The sequence below is a fragment of the Octopus bimaculoides genome, chromosome 7, assembly GCF_046866305.1.
Source record: "Octopus bimaculoides isolate indiv1 chromosome 7, ASM4686630v1, whole genome shotgun sequence".
In the NCBI taxonomy this organism is placed as follows: Eukaryota; Metazoa; Mollusca; class Cephalopoda; order Octopoda; family Octopodidae; genus Octopus; species Octopus bimaculoides.
Genome location: NC_142934.1, coordinates 63,803,185 through 63,824,566, shown reverse-complemented (window position 1 = coordinate 63,824,566; position 21,382 = coordinate 63,803,185). Strand labels below are relative to the sequence as shown.

The 21,382-nt window shown below is 36.2% G+C and overlaps 1 protein-coding gene across 1 annotated transcript in view; it reads right to left on the bottom strand.

The window, feature by feature from the left end:
• The window catches only part of LOC106879131 (uncharacterized), a 207,186-nt gene that overhangs the window by 68,363 nt on the left and 117,441 nt on the right, over nt 1-21,382 (bottom strand). The window contains exon 2 of the mRNA XM_089355449.1: nt 20,524-20,872. Within this exon, the coding sequence (XP_089211575.1) occupies nt 20,524-20,720 (197 nt within the window). The 5' untranslated portion in view covers nt 20,721-20,872. The remainder of the gene's footprint in view (nt 1-20,523; nt 20,873-21,382) is intronic.

Genomic DNA, 21,382 nt, shown 5'->3' with positions numbered 1-21,382 from the left:
AAATAACAAGCAATACTGTAGCCGCCGGCAAGAAAAAATCTATATATCGTAATTCATTTGACATACCCGTTTGATAAAAGAGTAAAACGAAAAGAAAAAGGAGAATCGCATCGTTTGAACTATGAAATGTTCAAATGCTTGAAGAAAGCAGCTTTAAGGTCCCAGTAATAATAAACTGGGATCTTGGTAACAGTGACAAGAAATTAAGAACAAACCTTGAAAAGCTTGATCTCAATCTGAGAATAGTTGCAATGTAGAAATATGTTTATTAGTTTCATCAAGAACTTTTCGGAAAGTCGTCCATACAATGTAAGAACGCATAAAAATAACTTTTATACGGAAAATACAAAAGTGTTTTCCGTCCCACACCACGAGTTATGGTTCAACGGGAAACATATTAAACCGGACAAAACACTAATTCGGTGAAACAACAACAGTAATAACAATAATCCTTTCTAGTCTAGGCACAAGGCCTGAAATTTTGGGAGAGAGAGAGCTTGGCGATTATATCAACCCATGAGATCAACTAATACTTATTTCATCGACCCCGAGATAAACAAAGGCAAAGTTGGTCATAGTGGAATTTGAACTCAGAACGTAAAGACAAACGAAATCCGGATAAGCATTTTTTCCGGTGCGGTAATGATTCTGTCAGCTTCCGAGAAAAGCATTGTCGCAGTGAATTTTCTTTCCTTTACCCCCTTTTTCTTTCTTCTTTTTCTTTTTTCCTTCTTTCTTCTGTTTTTCTTCCATTTTTCTATCACGAGTTTGTAAATGAACAATCTGGTGTGTTTATTTTTATGGCTTACCAATGTATGCAGTGAGCATCATTGCCCTGAGTGTTGGTAAGACACTCGGCAAGAAATAATAACAAAATTGAAAGAAGATAATAATAATAATAATAATAATAATAACAATAACAAACCTTTCTGCAATAGGCAGAAGGCCTGAAATTTTAAGGAGAGGGCTGTTCGATTACACCAATCCCAGTGCTCAACTGGTACTTTATTTTATCAACCCCGAGAGGATGAAAGGCAAAGTCGGCCTCGGTGGAATTTGAACTCAGAACGTAAAGACGACAAAATGCTGCTAAGCATTCTACCTGGCGTGCCAACCATTCTGCCAGTTCGCCACCTTAATAATAATAATAATAATAATAATAATAATAATAATAATAATAATAATAATAATAATAATAATAATAATAATAACCGGGTTATAACCGGGTTATAAAGGACCACTTACTCGGATAATGAACCAGATCCGAGACGAGAAATCTGCTACTGGTTCAAATCTTCCCGACACACAGGAGCTGGAAGTACCCCACAACCGGAATATTCCAACAGATGGCCATCCATGCTCGTCATCAAATAACCAAAAGAAAAAGAATGAAAAATGGTCTAGGGAAGATAATAAAGAAGTTCTTACAGCCTTCTACCATACCATATATTTCCCTACAGATAAATCTAATACTGTACAAACCAACTTAAACTGGAGACAGAAACACCTTGAAGTAAGACCCTACATAGACAGTAACAAACTTGCCAACGTCAGAAGAAACATTATGAAAAAAAAATTACTAACTGAAGTAGAGATTGACCAAATTAAGCAAGCAGTAAAGGATAAAAAGAATGAAACTGCAGCTAAAGAAGATAGTACACAGGAAATAATTATAAACCAGCCCAAGGCTGATGAAAATACAGTAATGATTGAAAGAGTTAAGGTAACTGATAGGCAAAGTGAAATACTCTCTGAACCAACCATAAACACTAATGCAGGTGAAAATCAAATAGATGAAGGAAGTCATACAGAAATCGACGCAACAGAACTACATGATCTAAAAAATCAAATCATGATTGAATGGCTGAAAATTAAAGAAACTAGTATGAATGAACGCGACACTCTCCCCAAAATTCGCAATTCTAACCAAAACCTGAAAATAATTGGTAAAATCCGCCTTGCACTTAAGGATATAATTTCAGCTAATGATGTTGATATTACAGATCTCAACCACCTGTACTATGCATCCGCAAGAATCTCAACGATTCTATGTGGTGAAAAGATTAGAAAAAGACAACACTCCCACAAAAAGCCTTCTTGGCAAGAACGCATTCAACACCAAATTAAGCTGCTTAGATCTGACATAGAATGTTTGAAAAACATTAAATTTGACAAGAGTATCAAACCTACAAAGACCCATAAACTAAAGAAAAAATATAATATGAAAACCATAGTTGACATTGATGCCACCATAGAAACCATCAAGCAAAAGGTATGTGCTAAAGCTGCCCGCATAGCAAGGTATGAAAAGCGTGTTAGATTCTTCCGAGATAATAACATGTTCAAAAATAACCCCAAAAATTTCTACAGGAAGATAGGGAAAACACCAGTAACAATAAAGTCTGTCCCATCAAAAGAAGTGCAAGAATTTTGGAATAAAATCTGGGCAGAAGATAAAACACACAATGAAAAGGCCCCTTGGATTGATAGAATATCTACAGACCTAGACTCCTTAGAGGAGCAAAAGTGGGAGGGGTCAAGGTAGAAGATATAAGATCTGCTCTCAGGAGGTCAAGCAAATGGAAGTCTCCAGGAAAGGATAAAATTCCTAACTTCTGGTTGAATGCCTTCCCAGAAAGCCATGAACTGCTAACAAAACTTTACAACGATGTTTTGCAAAATCCTAGTTTGATGCCCTCTTGGCTAGTTAATGGTTTAACATTCCTGCTTCCAAAAAATGAGGAAACAAACGAACCAAAAAATTATCGCCCCATAACCTGCTTAACAACAATGTATAAGACGCTAACATCTGTCCTAACCGAGTACACCTATAGTTTTTTAATAGAAAGTAGCATATTCCCTAATGAGCAAAAGGGATGTAAACGTGGATCTTATGGTTGTAAAGATCAGCTACTCATCAATAAGATGATCTTAGAAGATTGTCACAAGCGACACAAAAACTTGTCAATAGCCTGGATAGACTATAAAAAGGCCTTTGATAGCCTACCACATAGCTGGATTAGGAAATGTCTGGAAATGTATAAAATAGCTCCTACACTGCGAAACTTTTTATCTGTAAGTATGAGATCATGGAGAACCACACTGATGTTGAACAATGACAATGAATCTCTAAATGCTGGAGATGTAAGAATTTCATGTGGCATTTTCCAGGGTGACTCACTATCACCACTCCTCTTCTGTCTAGCCCTAATACCGCTCTCAAAATTGCTCAATGATGCACAGTATGGTTATAAAATATTTGATAAAAATATAAATCATCTCATTTACATGGATGATTTAAAGCTCTTTGCAAAGAATGACCAACAACTCAAAGGCCTACTAGCGATTGTTAAACAATTCAGTGATGACATCAGGATGCAATTTGGCCTTGATAAATGTGCAAAAGCTCCCTTTATCAAAGGAAAAATGACAAATACATCTAATGTGAACTTTGACCAGCAAAATGTCATAAAAGAGTTAGAACCAGCGGAGAGCTACAAATACCTAGGGGTAATTGAAGGGGACAATATCAAGCACTCAGTGATGAGGGAAAGGATCAGAAGAGAATGTTATCGCAGGGTGAGAGCAATACTGAAGACAGAGCTGAACGCGAGAAACAGGATCGAAGCGATCAATGCTCTAGCCATACCAGTCGTGACTTACAGTTTCAACATCGTTAACTGGTCAATTACTGAAATATGTAATGTTGACAGAAAAATACGAAAACTGTTGACAATGCATAGAATGCACCACCCTAAGGCAGATATAGAACGTCTTTATCTGCCAAGAAAAGAAGGAGGCCGAGGACTTTTACAGCTGGCATTATCAATGAAGCTAGCCACAATTGGCCTAGACACATATCTGAAAAACTCTGAGGACTGGATGCTAAAACTTGTCTTAAAATATGAAAGCAAGAAAGCATCTTACTCAGTAACAAAACAGGCAAAGGAATATCTAAGTGAATTCCAATTGCAACAAATTCAAGAATTAGACGAACTAGAAACACCTGCAGAAAAAGCTAATCGCTTGAAAACCCGTGCTAAAATTGCTGCCTTAGCTATTATGACTGAAAAATGGTATGGAAAACCTCTCAATGGCAAATACCCAAAGAGAGCGAATAATGCAGATATTGACAAAGCTCTTACCCACCAATGGTTAATGGCCTCTGGCTTGAAATCAGAAACAGAGGGGTTTATCATAGCAGCCCAAGATCAATGCCTACCTACAAAGAACTACCAGGCCAACATATTAAAGAACGGTAGCTCCCCATTATGTCGTATATGCCAACAACAAAATGAGACCATCGATCATGTTGTCTCCATGTGCAGTCTGCTTGCGCCTACAGAGTATCTCAACAGGCATGATAGAGCTGCACAATATATTCACTGGGTAATATGCAAAAACCTGGACTTGCCCCATGATAAAAACTGGTGGGAACACAAACCACCCCCAGTACTTGAAAATGATCACATTGCACTCCTCTGGAACTTCACCATTCAAACTGACAGAAAGATAGACGCAAATAGGCCAGACATCATACTGAAAGACTTCAGACAAAAATCATGCCTCCTCATTGATATGACTGTCCCAATCGATATAAACGTATCTGTCAAGACCTACCAAAAACTGAGCAAATATAAAGATCTTGAAATAGAAATTAGCAAAATGTGGAATCTGAAGACGAAAACAATACCTATTGTCATAGGTGCCCTGGGAATGACAGCGAAACGGGCTGATTACTACCTAGATCAGATTCCAGGAAACCCCAAAATGGCTGAAGTTCAAAAGATAGTGCTCATGGGAACTGCCCATATCCTACGTAAAATACTGTCTATGTGATCTCAAATTTTAAAGCAAACACATAATTTTCTTATGGTTTCTTAAACATTCACTTGAACAAAACTGTACAAATCCAAATATATGGTACTCTAGGCATAACACCTACATGAACTTCTAACTTGTTGTCTCTTGAGGTCTCTGGGTGAGACTTGGATCCAACTTGTACAAATGCAAAACAAAAGTCAAACATAAAATAATAATAATAATAGTAATAGTAATAATAATAATAACAATAATAATAATAATAATAATAATAATAATAATAATAATAATAATTGTATGTTTTCTAATCGATGTATCAAAATGCTTTCTAATCGATGTATCAAAATGCTTTATAATCGATATATCAGAAATGCTCTATAATCGATGCATCAAAAATACTTTCTAATTGAAGTATCAAAAATGCTTTCTAATCGATGTATCAATACCAACAGATGACAATATTTCTCTAAAAGAAACGGAGAAACTTTCAAAATACAAAGATCTGGTAATAGAGGTAACACGAAAGTAGAGTCTAAAAACAGAGACAATTCTTATCATAGTAGACGCATTAAGTACGATAAAAAAAATATTCAGACAAACACATAGCAAAAATACCAGGACTAACAAGGATATATAATATACAGAAAATAGCACTACTAGGTGCCGCAGACATCCTACATAAAACACTTTCAATACAGTAAAAATAAGAGCATCACAACAAACCACAGCACATACCCAAAGCACAGACAGCTGTGCTCGGTAGTGCAGTGAAAGCACGTGATAAAAATAAAACTACTGAATAATAATAATAATAATAATAATAATAATAATAATAATAATAATAATAATAATAATAATAATAATAATAATAATAATAATAATAATAAGAAGAAGAAGAAGAAGAAGAAGACCAAAGCTTATTAACCCGGAACTACCAAGCCAATGTGATAAAAAATGGAGCTGACCCAAAATGCCGATTCTGTAACAATGAGATTGAAACTATAGACCACCTAATTTCAGGGTGTAGAGTCTTAGCGTCTGTAGAATATAAAGCAAGACATGACAGATTCGGTCAGTATTTACACTGGACAATATGTCGGCATTATAAAATCAAAACCGTTGACAAATGGTATAAACACCATCCTGAAGCTGTGACTGAGGGAGAAAATGTATCGATTCTCTGGGACTTCCCTGTACATACCGACAAAACTATAAAAGCTAATAAACCGGATATTATTATAAAAGATCAGACAAAGAAGTTGTGTTTATTAATTGACTTGAGTATTCCTTGCGATCATAAAATAGCGGCGAAAGAATTTGACAAGATCAGTAAATATAAAGACTTGCTAATAGAAATTGAAAAAATGTGACATCTCAAGGCGACTACCGTACCAGTGATTGTAGGATCTCTAGGAATGATAAAAAAAAAGTACTGAAACCTATTTGAAAATGATACCAGGCTTACTATCCCTACAAGAAGTGCAAAAAATCGTGGAACGACTCATGTACTGCGAAGAACATTATCGCTGTGAAAACAACATCCATTCATTTATTTATTGATTTTTTTAAGATACATATTTTACCTGTAAATTTGCGTGTGTAAACTGGGAATGCATACAATGAGCTTCTCTGCCCTAGGTGTACGGAAAACACTCGGCGAGAAATGGAGGAAAATTTGAAGAAAGAAGAAAAAACAACAACATAATAATAATAATAATAATAATAATAATAATAATAATAATAATAATAATAATAATAATAATAATACTGACAATAATAATAAACACAATGTTGCACATGCCCCAGCAACATGGGGGTGTAGCAGGTGATGCAATAGAAATCTGCCCGAAACTAATCAAATGTTGAATAATAATAATAATAATAATAATGATAATAATAATAATAATAATAATAATAATAATAATAATAATAATAATAATAGTCTTATAAATGCATATAACATACAGAAAATAACACTTCTAGGCACCGTGCACATCCTACGTAAATCGCTTTCGATACAGTGAAAATAAGAGCACCGCAACAAATCATAGAACATACCCAAGGCACATAGAGCTGCGCTTGGTAGTGCAATGAAAGCACGTGATAAAAATAAGTTTAATGAATAATAATAATAATAATAATAATAATAATAATAATAATAATAATAATAATAATAAAACGATGCCTGTTGTCATAGGTACCCTAGGAATGATAGCAAAAGGGGCTGATTGCTACCTATCTCAGGTACCAAGAAATCCCAAAATGGTAGAAATTCAAAAAATAGTGCTCGTGGGAACTGCTCATATCCTATGTAAAATATTGCCTATGTAATCCCCCAAACACTTTAATCTGTAAACGTTGTTAAAATACTTTTAAATGTACATAATAGAAAACACCTTTTACTTAATCACATTATGATCTTATAATCACATTACTTTTAAAACAAACTTAATTTACTTATGTTTTGACAGAACAATACTCTGTGCAAAACCCAATATATGGCACCCTAGTCACAACACCAGCTTGAACTTCTAACTTGTTGTCTCTTGAGATCTTGGTGAAACTTGGAGTCAACTTGTACAAACACAAAGCAAAAGCCAAACATATAATAAAAATAACAACAGCAACAACAACAATAATAACAGCAACAATAACAATAAGTCTAACATTATATAAAACCAGACTGGTTTCGGCATTTTTAAAAGAGTAATGTAAGATGGAGTGGCAAGAAAAAAATATTGCAACCACAGGTAAGAAAATTAAAGAGATGAAAATACTAAGCTGGAGAGCCTCCGGACTAGATGGTATCCAAGGTTTCTGGCTCAAAACCCTCCCAAGTATACACAGTTATATACACGCGCTTTTTACTGACTGTATAGAAAATGGGACACCAATATGGAAGACAAAAGAAAGAGAAGTTCTTTATGCAGAGGGACAAGAAAAGGAGAGAATAAGTTAGAAATTATTAACCTTTTACTTATTTACCATTACTTTGGAAACTCTTTACTAGTCTCATACCAGATGAAGTATATAATTTTGTGGAAAAGGAGAATCTATTGTCAGAAGAGTAGAAGTGAGGCAGGAGAAAATCAAGGGAAACTGCTGATTGGATATATATAGATTGTAGAATATTAAATGAAGCACGAGTAAGGAAGAAGAATTTAGCTGTTGGATGGATAGATTACAGGAAGGCTTACGATAATGGGCCACACACTTGGTCTTTGGAGTGCCTGATGACGATCCGAATCAGTGAGAAGATAAATAAGGTTTTGGAAAAATCAATGCGAGTGTGAGACGTAGAACTGATATGTGCAAATGAATCGCTAGTTTACTCGAAAATATGTCCGTTGTTCTTTGTCAATGCGTTGAACCCTCTGACAAGCATACTGAGAAAATCTAGTCCTGCCCCTGAGTTTACCAAAACCAAAATGAGGATAAATCACTTATTTTATATGGATGAGCTCAGGCTATCTATATACATAAATGGCAATTTCTGTCTGCTTTTGGCTGTGTGTGTATGTGTGTGTGTGTGTGTGTGTGTGTGTGTGTGTGTGTGTGTGTGTGTGTGTGTGTGTGTGTATGTGTGTCTGTGTGTTTGTGAATTTGTTACTTTAACTCCTCCGAGACTATCCAGCTTCATGAAACTTGACACGTGTGTGGGGCTTATACCCATGCGGTCACTTATGGACTTGGAATTTTAAAAAAATCGATAGTTTTTAATCAGTATTGATTTTTCAAAAATCAATAGGACATTTCAGTGCAAATTCTCATATGAATGTTATTTTCTTCCATAACTTTTAAAATTTCCAACCGATTTTCTTGAAATTTTATACACAGAGGGAATATGTGCTAAGGATGGGTTGAGATAAATAAATTTTTACGTAGGCCATTCAAGCAAAGCATAAAATGATTTTTGATTAACTGATTAACGAAATTTGGCCTAAATTGTTGTGGGGTTAAAATGTTCATCAATTATTTCAAGCATTCTCAGGTTGCTGTAACATGTATTTTCTTAACAACTGCACTTAAAATTGTCTAACTGTTGCAGTCGATAGTTGATTCTCACGATTAGTGGAACTATACCCATGAAACACAGTCGTCAAATTAAGTACATGTGCACTTAAAACTTTCTCTCGGGTTCAAGAGAATTTGCCTAAAAATGAGGAAAATCGTCATCTTTTAATGCTTTTTCCCCTCCTCATAGCATCTTACAACTCTTATGACCCCCACATTGTCGCCTCTGCACTCCAGCCGTTTTTGTAAGTGCAAAATCTCTTTTCTGTATATAATTTTTTGTTTACTTTTCAAACTTTTATGTTCTTTTTTTCACAGCACTCCTTTACAATTCCCTTCTTGATGTTTCCATTGATTATATATTATCAGCTTTCCACTCATCTGACCAAACGATTATCATTTTTCAGATTTCACACGTAGTTATTTGTATTGTTGTTTCGTGAATGAATTTGCTTACGTCTTCTATTATCTGTCCTATGTCTTGATTTCATTTTTCGTCTGAGAGAAATTAGACATTGTAATGGGTACTGGGAATACGCTTGCTCTCGGGTATTACCGGGTACCTCAGCTAGTATATAAAAAAAATGAGACAGACCCGAATTCTTTGATCTCAAAACTGAGAGTATTCAGTAAAGATACTGGAATGCAGTTTGGAGTTAATAAGTGCAAAGTGCTAATTATGAGGAGAGATCGGAAGGTAAACTCTGATGGCATAAAATTACCACAAGACAATGTCCTTAGATCGCTGTGAAATGAGTCATATAAATACATAGGAGTGCTGCATGATGATAGGAAAATGGAAGGACAAATGAGGAGCATAAGAAAAGAATTAGGAAGGTGCTCGAAACAAAATTAAATGGAGGGAACATCGTTAAAGCCATAAATACATGGGTTATGCCTGTATAGAGATACTCTGCTTTCTTTCTGAAATGGACAATGGTCAAGCTATAGAACTTGGATAGATGAATTAGTAGAAAGCTGCTTACATTGCACAACGCCCGTTGTCCTAAGAGTGATACCGACCGACTCTTTCTACCAAGAAAAGAAGGTGGTAGAAGGTTTGTAAACGCAGTAGACACTGTTAATACGGCGATACTGGATTTGAAAAATTATGATGAGTAGAGTAAAGAAGGAATACTATCGGCAGCTAGAGATATCCAAAATGTGAACGAAACATTAGTAGAATTCAAAGATGAAAAGAAGAACAATAGAACAAACAAATAGATAGAAATGGAACTACATTGGACAATTTCATGCAACAAATCGAGAATGATGGAAGCAAAGAACTCTGGCTCTGATCAACGGACGGGAAATTGAGACGAGAAACCGAAATGCTGATTATAGCTGCTCAGTAGCAAGCCATTAGAACAAATCTGATAACGGCAAAGATCGACAAAACTCCACTGAAGCAAGAAGGCCATATATGATTATACAGAAGGAAATAAACAAACAGTGTAAGATCATAGATTTTGCAATTCCCAATGATAGCAGAATCGATAGCACAGGAATTGAAAAACATCGAGCAATATCAGGATCTAGCCATAGAGCCGAGGGGATTGTGGAGGACTAAGAGAACAATTATTCCCGTTGTAATTGGTGCATTTAGCATGACATCCAAAATGCTACCTAAAAGAATGAAAGAGAGTAGAATTGAAAATCGTGTTGTCGACTTGCAGAAAAGTACTCTCTCATAAGTAAGACATTTTGAGGAGATTTATAACCAAACCCAAGATAAAATACCTGCTAACTAAATAATCATACACTAGCGTAATAATAATAATAATATTATAATAATAATAATAATAATAATAATAATAATAATAATAATAATAATAATAATGATAATAATAATAATAATAATAATAATAATAATAATAATAATAATAATAATAATAATAATAATAATTAATTCGCCACTTTCATCCTATTTTCAGTAAACTGGCTAAAAGACAGCACTTCCTTCTCTACCCTTATTTTTCATTTCAAGTGAAACTTGAAGTTCATCAGGGACTGACCAAAGACAAGTGTTTGTCTTCAGCCCATTCAATCTCGTCCATCATACAACCTCTTTCGCCATGGCCACCAGGCATATAAAAACAGCCTTTCATTCCCGGTTAAAGGAAGGCGGCGGGGTGATCTTCACGATGAATTCAGTTGATAGCCGGATCCGTCCCACACTCGACAGCAGGTGTTCGACATAAACCCACAGGTCAGCAATGCTCAGGGACTGGACGAGGGCATGCAGGAACGTCTCGTCGTTCTGCGCTCATCTCGGACATGCTCGGCTGACGGCACTTCCGTGCCTGTATAGTTTATATCGAACAGGCACAGCTTCCCTGTAGCACTGCCAGGCCAGAGATTTTCGGAAGTTATCCATCGGTTCCGGCCCGAAAGTTGTCCGGAAAGGAGCAACTAGCTCTTTTTCGACGCTCAAGGTCTTCCCAAGAACATCGTCTCACTTTTCCTCTAATAATCCTCTATAAAAAGTTAAAGTGGACGTTGCACCTATCGCACTGTCTGACTGGTTGAGGGCTGTGAGCGCTTGGAGACATTCCACTTTCCCAAATGCTTCCCCTCGGTTTCTGTTTTACCCAGGACTGCAGCTCCGTTAAAGAAACTAGCTGCGGAAATACATGTCTGGCGAATGGCGACCACACCTGCTCACCGACAAGGAAGCACTGGAGATGTCGTAACCTCAGTGCATGTCTGCGCATCATCAACCACGGTATACCCAGGCCACCATGCAGCGGGTGCTGACAGCAGATAGACCGCCTGACTATTGGGACGCGTACTTTCCACAAGAAGCGGAGGAATATACGCTCCAGTGTAATCAAACGGAAGCCAGTACAAGGCACGACGGTCAAGCGATAGTAGATGACGGACGCGATATACGCGAGGCCCCGAGCAATTTAACCGGTCCGTCCGTCCAGCGCCCAATGACGCTGTTGAACGGCATGGACTAGTTTCTCCAGGTGCCGAGCCGCAAGCCCACTGATTTTTTCCTGGTTAATTATTGCTCCTGAAACCACCTCGTAGTCCCTGAGAGCGGTGCCGGTAATTTCTCTGTGTTTATGATCCGACACCACCACAGTTACATCGTCGGCATATACCGACACGCATCTCTTACACTCTAGGTCACGCAGTTTGTGTAGTAGTGGCTCGAGACTCAGTACGTAGAAGAGAGACGAGAGGGGACAACCTTGCCGGACCGAGCGCGTGATGCTGAACAGCTCTGAGAGGTGACCGCTCACTGACCACTGAACAGATGTCACTGTGCATTGCAGCGATCCACCCCTGAATACAGGCCCGAAACCAGCTGCCTTGAGGACCGCCGCCAGGTATATGGTCGACTCTATCGAAAGATTTAGACTGATCTAAATTGATCAGGGCCCCACCCATGCCAGGTTCTTTAGCCAGGTTCTTTAGCCAGGTTTTGGGGAGGGGACTTGTCGATTACATCGACCCAGTGCGTAAATGGTAATTAATTTATCGACCCCGTAAGGATGAAATAATAATAATAATAATAATAATAATAATAATAATAATAATAATAATAATAATAATAATAAGAAGAAGAAGAAGAAGAAGAAGAAGAAGAAGAAGAATCCTTCCTACTAAAGGCAGAAAACCTAAAATCTTGACTTTCGGTTGCATAAGCCCAGTACGCAACTGGTACTTACACTTTTGTAAAAGAATAACGTAGTCGGTCGAATCAATAGACACTCAGCTGAAGGACGAGGAAGGCTGGAAAGTAAAGCCAATATAGGAGGGGTTTGAACTCTGACTGATATAATTAGATACTGGCACTACCACTTGGCAAGAATGAAAATAAAGCAAAAAACGAGCGAATATAGATTAATAAAAAAGCAACAAAAACGTCCCCAAATAAAGGAAACTATATCGGCGTGGATGCAAGTTTGTTAGTGTTAACAGATATGTTTTTAAGTATGTGCGTGTTCGTGAGTGCCTGAAAATGTGAATAATGAAAGGCATAATATGAATATAATGGAGGACATAATCAGTAAATTCGTAATAGCAATATCAGTGAACAAAACTAGAAAAAAAGCAGCTTAATAAATTTGACACTTGAAGATGTTTTATTGTCATTTGGCAAATTAAATCTATAATTGCGATTTTTCATGTCGAGAAGAAAAGCAAACATTCATTGCATAAACAAAAGGATGGTACAAATTAATCGATCAACCGATCGATCGATCGATAGATATGAAGAATCAATCAAGGAACGATAGCGAATTGACATACGTGATGTATATTGATAGAGAGGTAATGGAAGAAACCCTAAAAGATACAAAAAAAATACAAGGAAGACAAATTAGGTAGCTGGCTAAATAATACCAACGTTATGAACTATGTGTACACACACACACATACGCATATACATACGCACTCGCATACACGCTCATCAACACTCACACACATATAATACGACACAGTACACGCGCGTTCGTGCTCGTCTTTACTAGTTCTGCATTATTAAGTATTTCTCTGAAAGAAATCAAAGAAGATAAAGACACTGTAAAAATTCCTGCAAAAAATACCAGACATACCACCGGCACCTGGATACCTTATTTGAGTGGGCTATGGCGTCATTGTTGGCACTCCTTCGCTTACGACGTCGAGGGTTCCAGTTGATCCGATCAACGGAACAGCCTGCTCGTGAAATTAACGTGCAAGTGGCTGAGCACTCCACAGACACGTGTACCCTTAACGTAGTTCTCGGGGATATTCAGCGTGACACAGTGTGACAAGGCTTTGAATTACAGGCACAACAGAAACAGGAAGTAAGAGTGAGGGAAAGTTGTGGTGAAAGAGTACAGCATGCCCTGCCGGAGCCTCGTGGAGCTTTAAGTCTTTTCGCTCAATAAACACTCACAACGCCCGGTCTGGGAATCGAAACCGCGATCCTATGACCGCGAGTTCGCTGCCCTAACCACTGGGCCATTGCACCTCCACATGGAATCATTAACCATAGCTTAAAAGACTTCTCTTGGTGGTGCTCTTAAGCTACACATGACCTGAGCCAGTAGTAGCCGAAACGTAAGTCTTATAATTTAACAACATAATATAATATAACATGATATAATACAATACAATATAATATAATATAATATAATATAATATAATATAATATAATATAATATAATATAATGTAAGATAACAATATAGTCATGGCAGTCTCCGTCGTCGTTGTCTTTGATGACAGCTTTCTCCTGTCCGAAAATTTCAGTTTCTTCAACTTGTAAGTAATATTAGCTTCAAATTTTGGCACAAGGCTAGCAATTTCGGAGATGGAGATAAATCGATTTCATCGACCCTAGTGCTCAACTGGTACTTATTTTATCGACTTCGAAAGTATGAAAGGTAAAGTCAACCACTACAAAATTTGAACGCAGACTATAAAGACGGATGAAATGCCACCGGGCATTTTTTCCGGTGCGCTAACAATTCTGCCAACTCACTGCCTTGTCGACTTGCCAGGACTTCACCTCTCCATCAGAGATGAATTTTCGGGAAAGAATATTCAAGTAAAGACCACATAACGCAGTTAAACTGTAGCCGTTTATATTTTAAGGTCATGCATTAAAGTTTAAAAGTACGCAGTCACAAATGACATAGTAGTATGCACAAATGATATAGTAGTATAGTTTACTTAGATTATATGGCATTGTTGAAGTCAAAAATTGTTTCGTTAGCATAAAAATAAAGTGGAAACAACAAACAACAACAAAACCACAATGTTATAATAAATTGTTAAATGTCAAAGAAGATTACGTTCTCCCTGAGTGATAGAGGTCAACTTGTGTTTTCAAAACATCTATTAGAAGTCATTATAAGTAAAATGATATCGCAAAAGAATACCCACGCACTATTTCGTTTTTGTTTTCCTTACATAACACAGGGATTAACAATGTCTCGAACATTGTGAAAGTACGAGATTTAGAGAAAATTGAAGTACAATTTGGTCATTGTAAAATCTAAATTATGGGAGCTCTCATCTTGAAAATGTTTTACCAAAGCAAATAAACAATGGAAATAATTTCTACAATTTTTACAATGGCTGCATATCAAATATGTGGGGTCGGAGCTTAATCAAAGTGCTTGTAGTCGCCATTCCTTGAATGTATTCATCATGAACCCCCCCTCCTCCTCCTCCTCCTCCTCCTCCTCCTCCTCCTCCTCCTCCTCCTCCTCTTCTTCTTCTTCTTCTTCTTCTTCTTCTTCTTCTTCTTCTGCTGCTGCTGCTGCTGCTGGTGCTGCTGCTGGTGCTAAGGTTCGTTGCACTTGTGTGGTATATATCGTATAATTTTAAACTGAGTTGGTATTCAATGCCTGGTCCTGGGCAGCTATGATTAGTCTTTCAGTTTTCTTTTTAAGACCACTCTCGTTGAGCCACATCTATGGTGCTTCCTGGTCTTTTAAGTTCTCAGTTTCACAGTGGAACTGAACGCATAATTCCATGCGGACGAGTGTCTTCTTTCTCGTTGGCTTTTCATGATCGGAATTCATTAGCACTTTCAACCCCACTGTTAGTAAATCCTTCCGCATTGGTAGCATACTATAAGAGGTCTTGTTTGCTGTTTACCAAATACACTGTCATGTTTTTTCTTTCACTGTCGATGCACTTCCGTACACTAATTAGACTACGTCCATCTTTGCACCTCTTCATGTACAGCCTATGTACGATCGCCTTAGGGTAGAGGGCACCATGCACTGTCATCGTCTTTTGGGTAGTAATTTAATATCCCAAATAGCTGCCAGACAAGTCTTAAACATGTAGGTTGGTACATCCGGTTTACTTTAGCCACTAATATCAGTAGGCTTATGAACAATAGCTCCTTGGATTGTTAAGAAAGTTGCACAACCTCTTCCATAACTCCAAGTAGGTTTCAAATATGCAAGTACACATGTTTCACTCTTTTCCTGTCCGCGAGCACATGGGTACATTTTGACGTAACATTTACATTCCTCCGAATATACAATATAGTAAATTACAAGCGCTTTAGCAGTGTCTTGTTTTTTGTTTATTGTTTTAGCAGTATTTCGTTTCTATCTCTCTCTTCTCCCTCCCTCCTCTCTCTCTCTCTATATATTAATCTATCTATCTATCTATCTATCTATCTATCTATCTATCTATCTATCTATCTCTTTCTCTATTTATCTACCTGTCTGTCTGTCTGTCTGTCTATATATCTATCGATCTACACACACACACATACACACACACACACACACACACGTACACACACACACACACACACACACACACACACACACACACAAAAGCACACATATATATGATGCGTCGAAATTTTCACATACAGCTGTTTCTGATTTCCCTGTCTGCGAACATATTATACACACACACACACACACACACACACACACACACACACACACACATATATATATATATATATATATATATATATATATATATATCTGTGTGTGTGTATAAAACACACACACACATACTTAATCAGAGCTTTGAATTACAATTAGAAGCAGAGATATAGCGGAAATTGTATTGTTTTATTGCATTTCTGGGTAAAAATTATCATTAATGCATTTATTTCTCATTGCGGGTTCAATTTCAGTTGATAGTAAATTCTATCTACCTTACTACATTAAATATACTAGCTCAAACTAAGAGATAAGAAATTTATTAAAATAGCCATCTATGTATCATACTCAATGTATACACACATTTGATAGGCCATTTACTGAAGTATTTGCCCAGAGATAACATCACTTATGGAATACTGTGTCAAAAACGCAACTTACATTAGTGAGAGACGATAATTCGTCTCAGCAGCAGCGAGCAAGAGCACCAGAAGCATTTCGACCTTTTTGGACTAAAAGATGTTATCTTAGAACAAATACTGCTGTAACTGACCTTATCAACAATGTATATACATTAAGTATGATACATTGACGACTATTTTAATAAAATAATGCCTCATTTGCGTATAACGGATTTTCAGTCAGCCAGGCGGATATTGGCAACGTCAGTGAGTATTTTATTCACTTTATCCTCTGAAGAATTCTCGTCAGAGCGTGTGTCTGGTTGCAAGTACGAGTCATTGAAAAGGCCCCAAAAGGCCGCAACGCTTCTAGCACTCTCGTTCACCAATGCTGGGACGAATTTTCATTTTTCACTTATCTTTTACTTGTTTCAGTCACCTGACAGGGGGCACCGTTTCAGTCACTTGACTGGGGCAGCACCTTGAAGGGTGTTTTAGTTGAACAATTCGACCCCAAGACTTTTTAAAGCCTAATACTTATTCTATCGCCCTCTTTTGCTGAAGTTATAAGGACGCAAACACACCAGTACCAGTCGTCAAGCGGTGGTACACACACACACACACAAACATATATATATATATATATATATATATATATATATATATATATATATATATATATATATATATATATATATTAATCGTAAGTACGCACTTATACGTCTACCTGCTAGAAATGAGAGCTAAACTCACATTTAAACCACCAAAATAACAAATAACACTTAAAATAATCACGGAATCAACAGTACTAAGGCACCTTCAATAATAATAGCAATATTAATATCTATACAAATATTCAATCCTGAATTGTGCTGCTGATATACGACGAGTCTCATTTCGCCTACTAAATCCACTCTCAAGCTTTGGTCGGTTTGAGGCTTATAGTAAAACACTTGTTCATGGTGCCACACTGTAGAACTGAACCCAGAACCATATGCCTCGGAAGCAAGCTTCTTACCACACAGCCACGCCTACTCCTAAACTGATGTTTAATGTTTTTAACACAGCAGTTCGATAAGAGGTGTTAATCACAGGACGATTACTGTAGTAACCGGCCAAATCATCGACAGTGCGTATAAATGAAGTATATTATGTAGACTGTCTAGAAATATGATCTTTATGTAGAAAGTAATAGTGAGAAACTTTTCACTGTCATTCTTTTAAATTACCTAAACATATAATTTTCGCTTAAACATTTATATCCTTTTAATCATCCGAAATCTGGTAAGTACTTCTCAGTTCTGTTCCTCGCTGTAGTTATTCACTAAACCGAAGCATCTTTGTAAATATCGTAATATCTACCAAAGATCGGAATACCTCCATTAAATTTTTCATCAATTAATTCTTGGAGTTCTCTTCCTTATCTTCCTTGACAAGAATTGTTATTAACCTAATGAATTGCCTTCACATTTTGAATGTCATTTCAATTAATTAAAAATTCGCTTTTGCTCACCCCACTTAAGCATGTTAGAAAGCATTTAACTTTAAATAGGCTTCAGGGAGAAAAACATATTGGCCTTCCTATAAAATATAATTATACGAATAACATGGTTAGCTACGAAGATATTCTCATAGATAACAGTAAAATGACAACATCTAATAACAACTGCTTCTACTAGAACAAAACATTTTGAAAATTAAATATCTGTTAAAATAAATAACAACTTTTAGTGAGTCTGAGTATATGGTTTGACTGGAATTTTAGATGAAATTTTCGAAGAAAAGTTTCCCCGGAGAGTTTACACTAGATTTCTGTTTCCGTTGTTTTTACCTTTTCTTTAAGAACAAATACATAGTTTCGTATGTTTGCATTTCCCTAAAACAGATGGAATGAATGTAAAATAATGAAAGAAATAATTCTTGTGTAGAATTCATTTTCTTTTGTCGAGAAACCAATTTGTTTTGGGATCGATTAATTATATTACAAAAATATTCAAAGAAAATTAAGTTGGGAAAATTATCCAATTTTAATAGTTAGCTATATTACAAAAATTTAATTAAAATGAACTTTTCTAACGAAAAGCTAATATGATATTGCAATTCATTTTTTATTTGACGGCATATACTTTGAAATTTATATTTCAATATGTAGATTAAAATGAATCATATATTTAAACTTTTTTTACAGGAACGTAGGTTAAGCATTTTCAGATTAAAAAAGAAACATTACGAGCAATTAAGCATGAATTACTAGCGAATATCATGCTCTCACTAATTGTGGTTTTAAGTGTCTACATAGTCGAAAGCAGGCACAAATATTCTCTTGGCCTTCTCTCAAGTAACAAAACGAGACATCAAGAATGTGACAAGAATGTAGAGCCGTCTACACCAGAACTAGACTGATATTTATTTTCAGTTGAGTCCGCCGGAGCAATGTGAAATGTTTTGTTCAAGGAAATAACGCCCCATCCGGTCCAGGAATTGAACCCACAAGCCTTAAGATTATGAGTCCAATTCTACTATGCATCTTTATATTCAGATACAACGCATTATTACGCCTTTCTCACAAATTTGTTTTATTTGCTTTAGAACTATACTCACATCCATCATCTCATGTAAAACTATTACTGATAGTAAGTCATACAATGTTCTTTAACACATGGCAAATAGAATCTGTTATTTATAGAAGTCTCTGTAACACGAAACAGGTATCTTGCAGTTATAGGCCTGAAATTATGTAATTACGAAAACTTAAAGCTGGAAACAGTGTAGATGTAGAGAATGAAACTCAAATAATTTCGGGTAAACGTGAAGCCCTAAATAATTCTGAGCTAGGGTTAAATAGTCAAATCAAATGTGATCCAGAGTATATAACATATGAAAGATACGAGGTTTTAGGCACATCTTATATAAGAAAGAGCAGTTGCAGCCAACTACAAAAATATCAACAGAATTATTGTTGACGCCAGAGGTACAAAAATTTGGCGGATTACAAAAAAATATTTTAGATTATGTTATTAAAGAAAATAGAAGATATAAATATAACATCAAGGAAAAGGAAATTTATACCTTAACTGAAAACATCAGATTGCGTTTTGATAGTCAAGACTCTTAAAGTAATGAGATACTAAAAGAGTAGAAAAGATTACAATAAGAACAATTTTTTTAACTTTCAAACCAGGAGCTGTTATTTAGGACTTTGCAAACAAATCTTCCCTCTCCATGCCAGTACGTCCAAACACTCTGCTCGTAACTATGATAACGGAATGTATTTCCTAAGAATTACGCTAACCCCAGAAAAATAATTATGAGTTTCCAAAAGGTTAGGAAATAGTATGAGATAGTGTGAAAACAATTATCCCTGACTGGAAATTTTCTGGGCATGACTCTTTATAGAAATACATCAACTCGATGGATAGAGAGCTGGTTAGTCGACTCAACACATGTCTAATGTGACTCACTTACTGGACTGAATTGTAGAAGAATATGACCTCAATAATCATAAAGAGAAGGTGCAATTGATACGAATTACTGGCCAATAAAATGCTTGAATCTTCTATGAAAATTACTTCGTATATGCTGTTTAAAGTTATCAAGATTTTAAGATTTATTAGTTGAAAAGTAATAAATCGGGGAAGCAAAAACGAAAACTGTAATTCCATGTGTCAACTCATACAGATTTTATGAAAAGTTTACGCAATTAAATTTGCGAATATACTGGACTGAACGTGAAATACAGGATTTAGTTTCGTATTCTTGAATCATCAAAGTAATCACCCACTCACAAGATGAAGGGTTTGCATATTGATACAAAATGGAGAATAACAATTTCCAAATATTTAATCATTCATTCGAAATATACTAATACTTTCATTACAAACAAACAATCAAACAGAAAGGCAACAAAATTTGTTTTTCTACTTACCCCAGGTGACCTGCATTTACTTCAACCAATGTCCTTGGGCAGTCAGAATTATTTTGTGGGTATGTATAAAGGTTTTTTTGTTTGTGACCTGCATCCACAAAACTGATATGAAATGTTAGAAGAAATAGGAGTAACCTCCAAAAGTCTCGATAAGTCAGACGGCAGAATTTGTTGACTCCTTCCATGTGTGAAAACATTTTTGTGCTTGAGTTATGTTTTAAGGTAACCCCTTAAAACGGTAGATCAGCAATAATATTTCAACAGTAAGTTAAAAACTTTGCAACAATAGGTTGTATGTCTGTTATAAGACCACAGACTTCAGGTTTTCAGCTTCGGTTTCCAGTTGAGACTGAAAAAAAGACAAACAAAACAATTGTAAATATTAATAGCGTAGAAACGGAATCTTCCACGCGAAGGAAAGTAACTTGAAGAGTGGGAGTTGTGATGGGGAGTAGAAAGTGAGAGAGAGGGGGAGGGAGAAAGAGGAGGGAAAGAGAGAGGAGAGAACGAGAGGGAAGAGAGAAGGGAGAGATAGGGATTGAGAGGAGAGAAGAGAGAGAGAAAGAAAAGAGAAGGGAGAGAGAGGGGTTGATAGGGCCAGAGGTGATAGGAGAGAAAGAGAGAATGAAAGTATGGTATTAATGGAGGGAGGTGATGTCATTAATAGACAGTAGAAAAAAGGGCCACGCCATACTATAATCACACACGTGTGTATATGCATGTTTGAGTATGTATGTATATATATATATATATATATATATATATATATATATATATATATATATATATATATGTATATGGGTGTGTATGTAAGAGGGAGAGAGAGAGAGAGAGAGAGAAAGAGAGAGAGAGGAGAGAG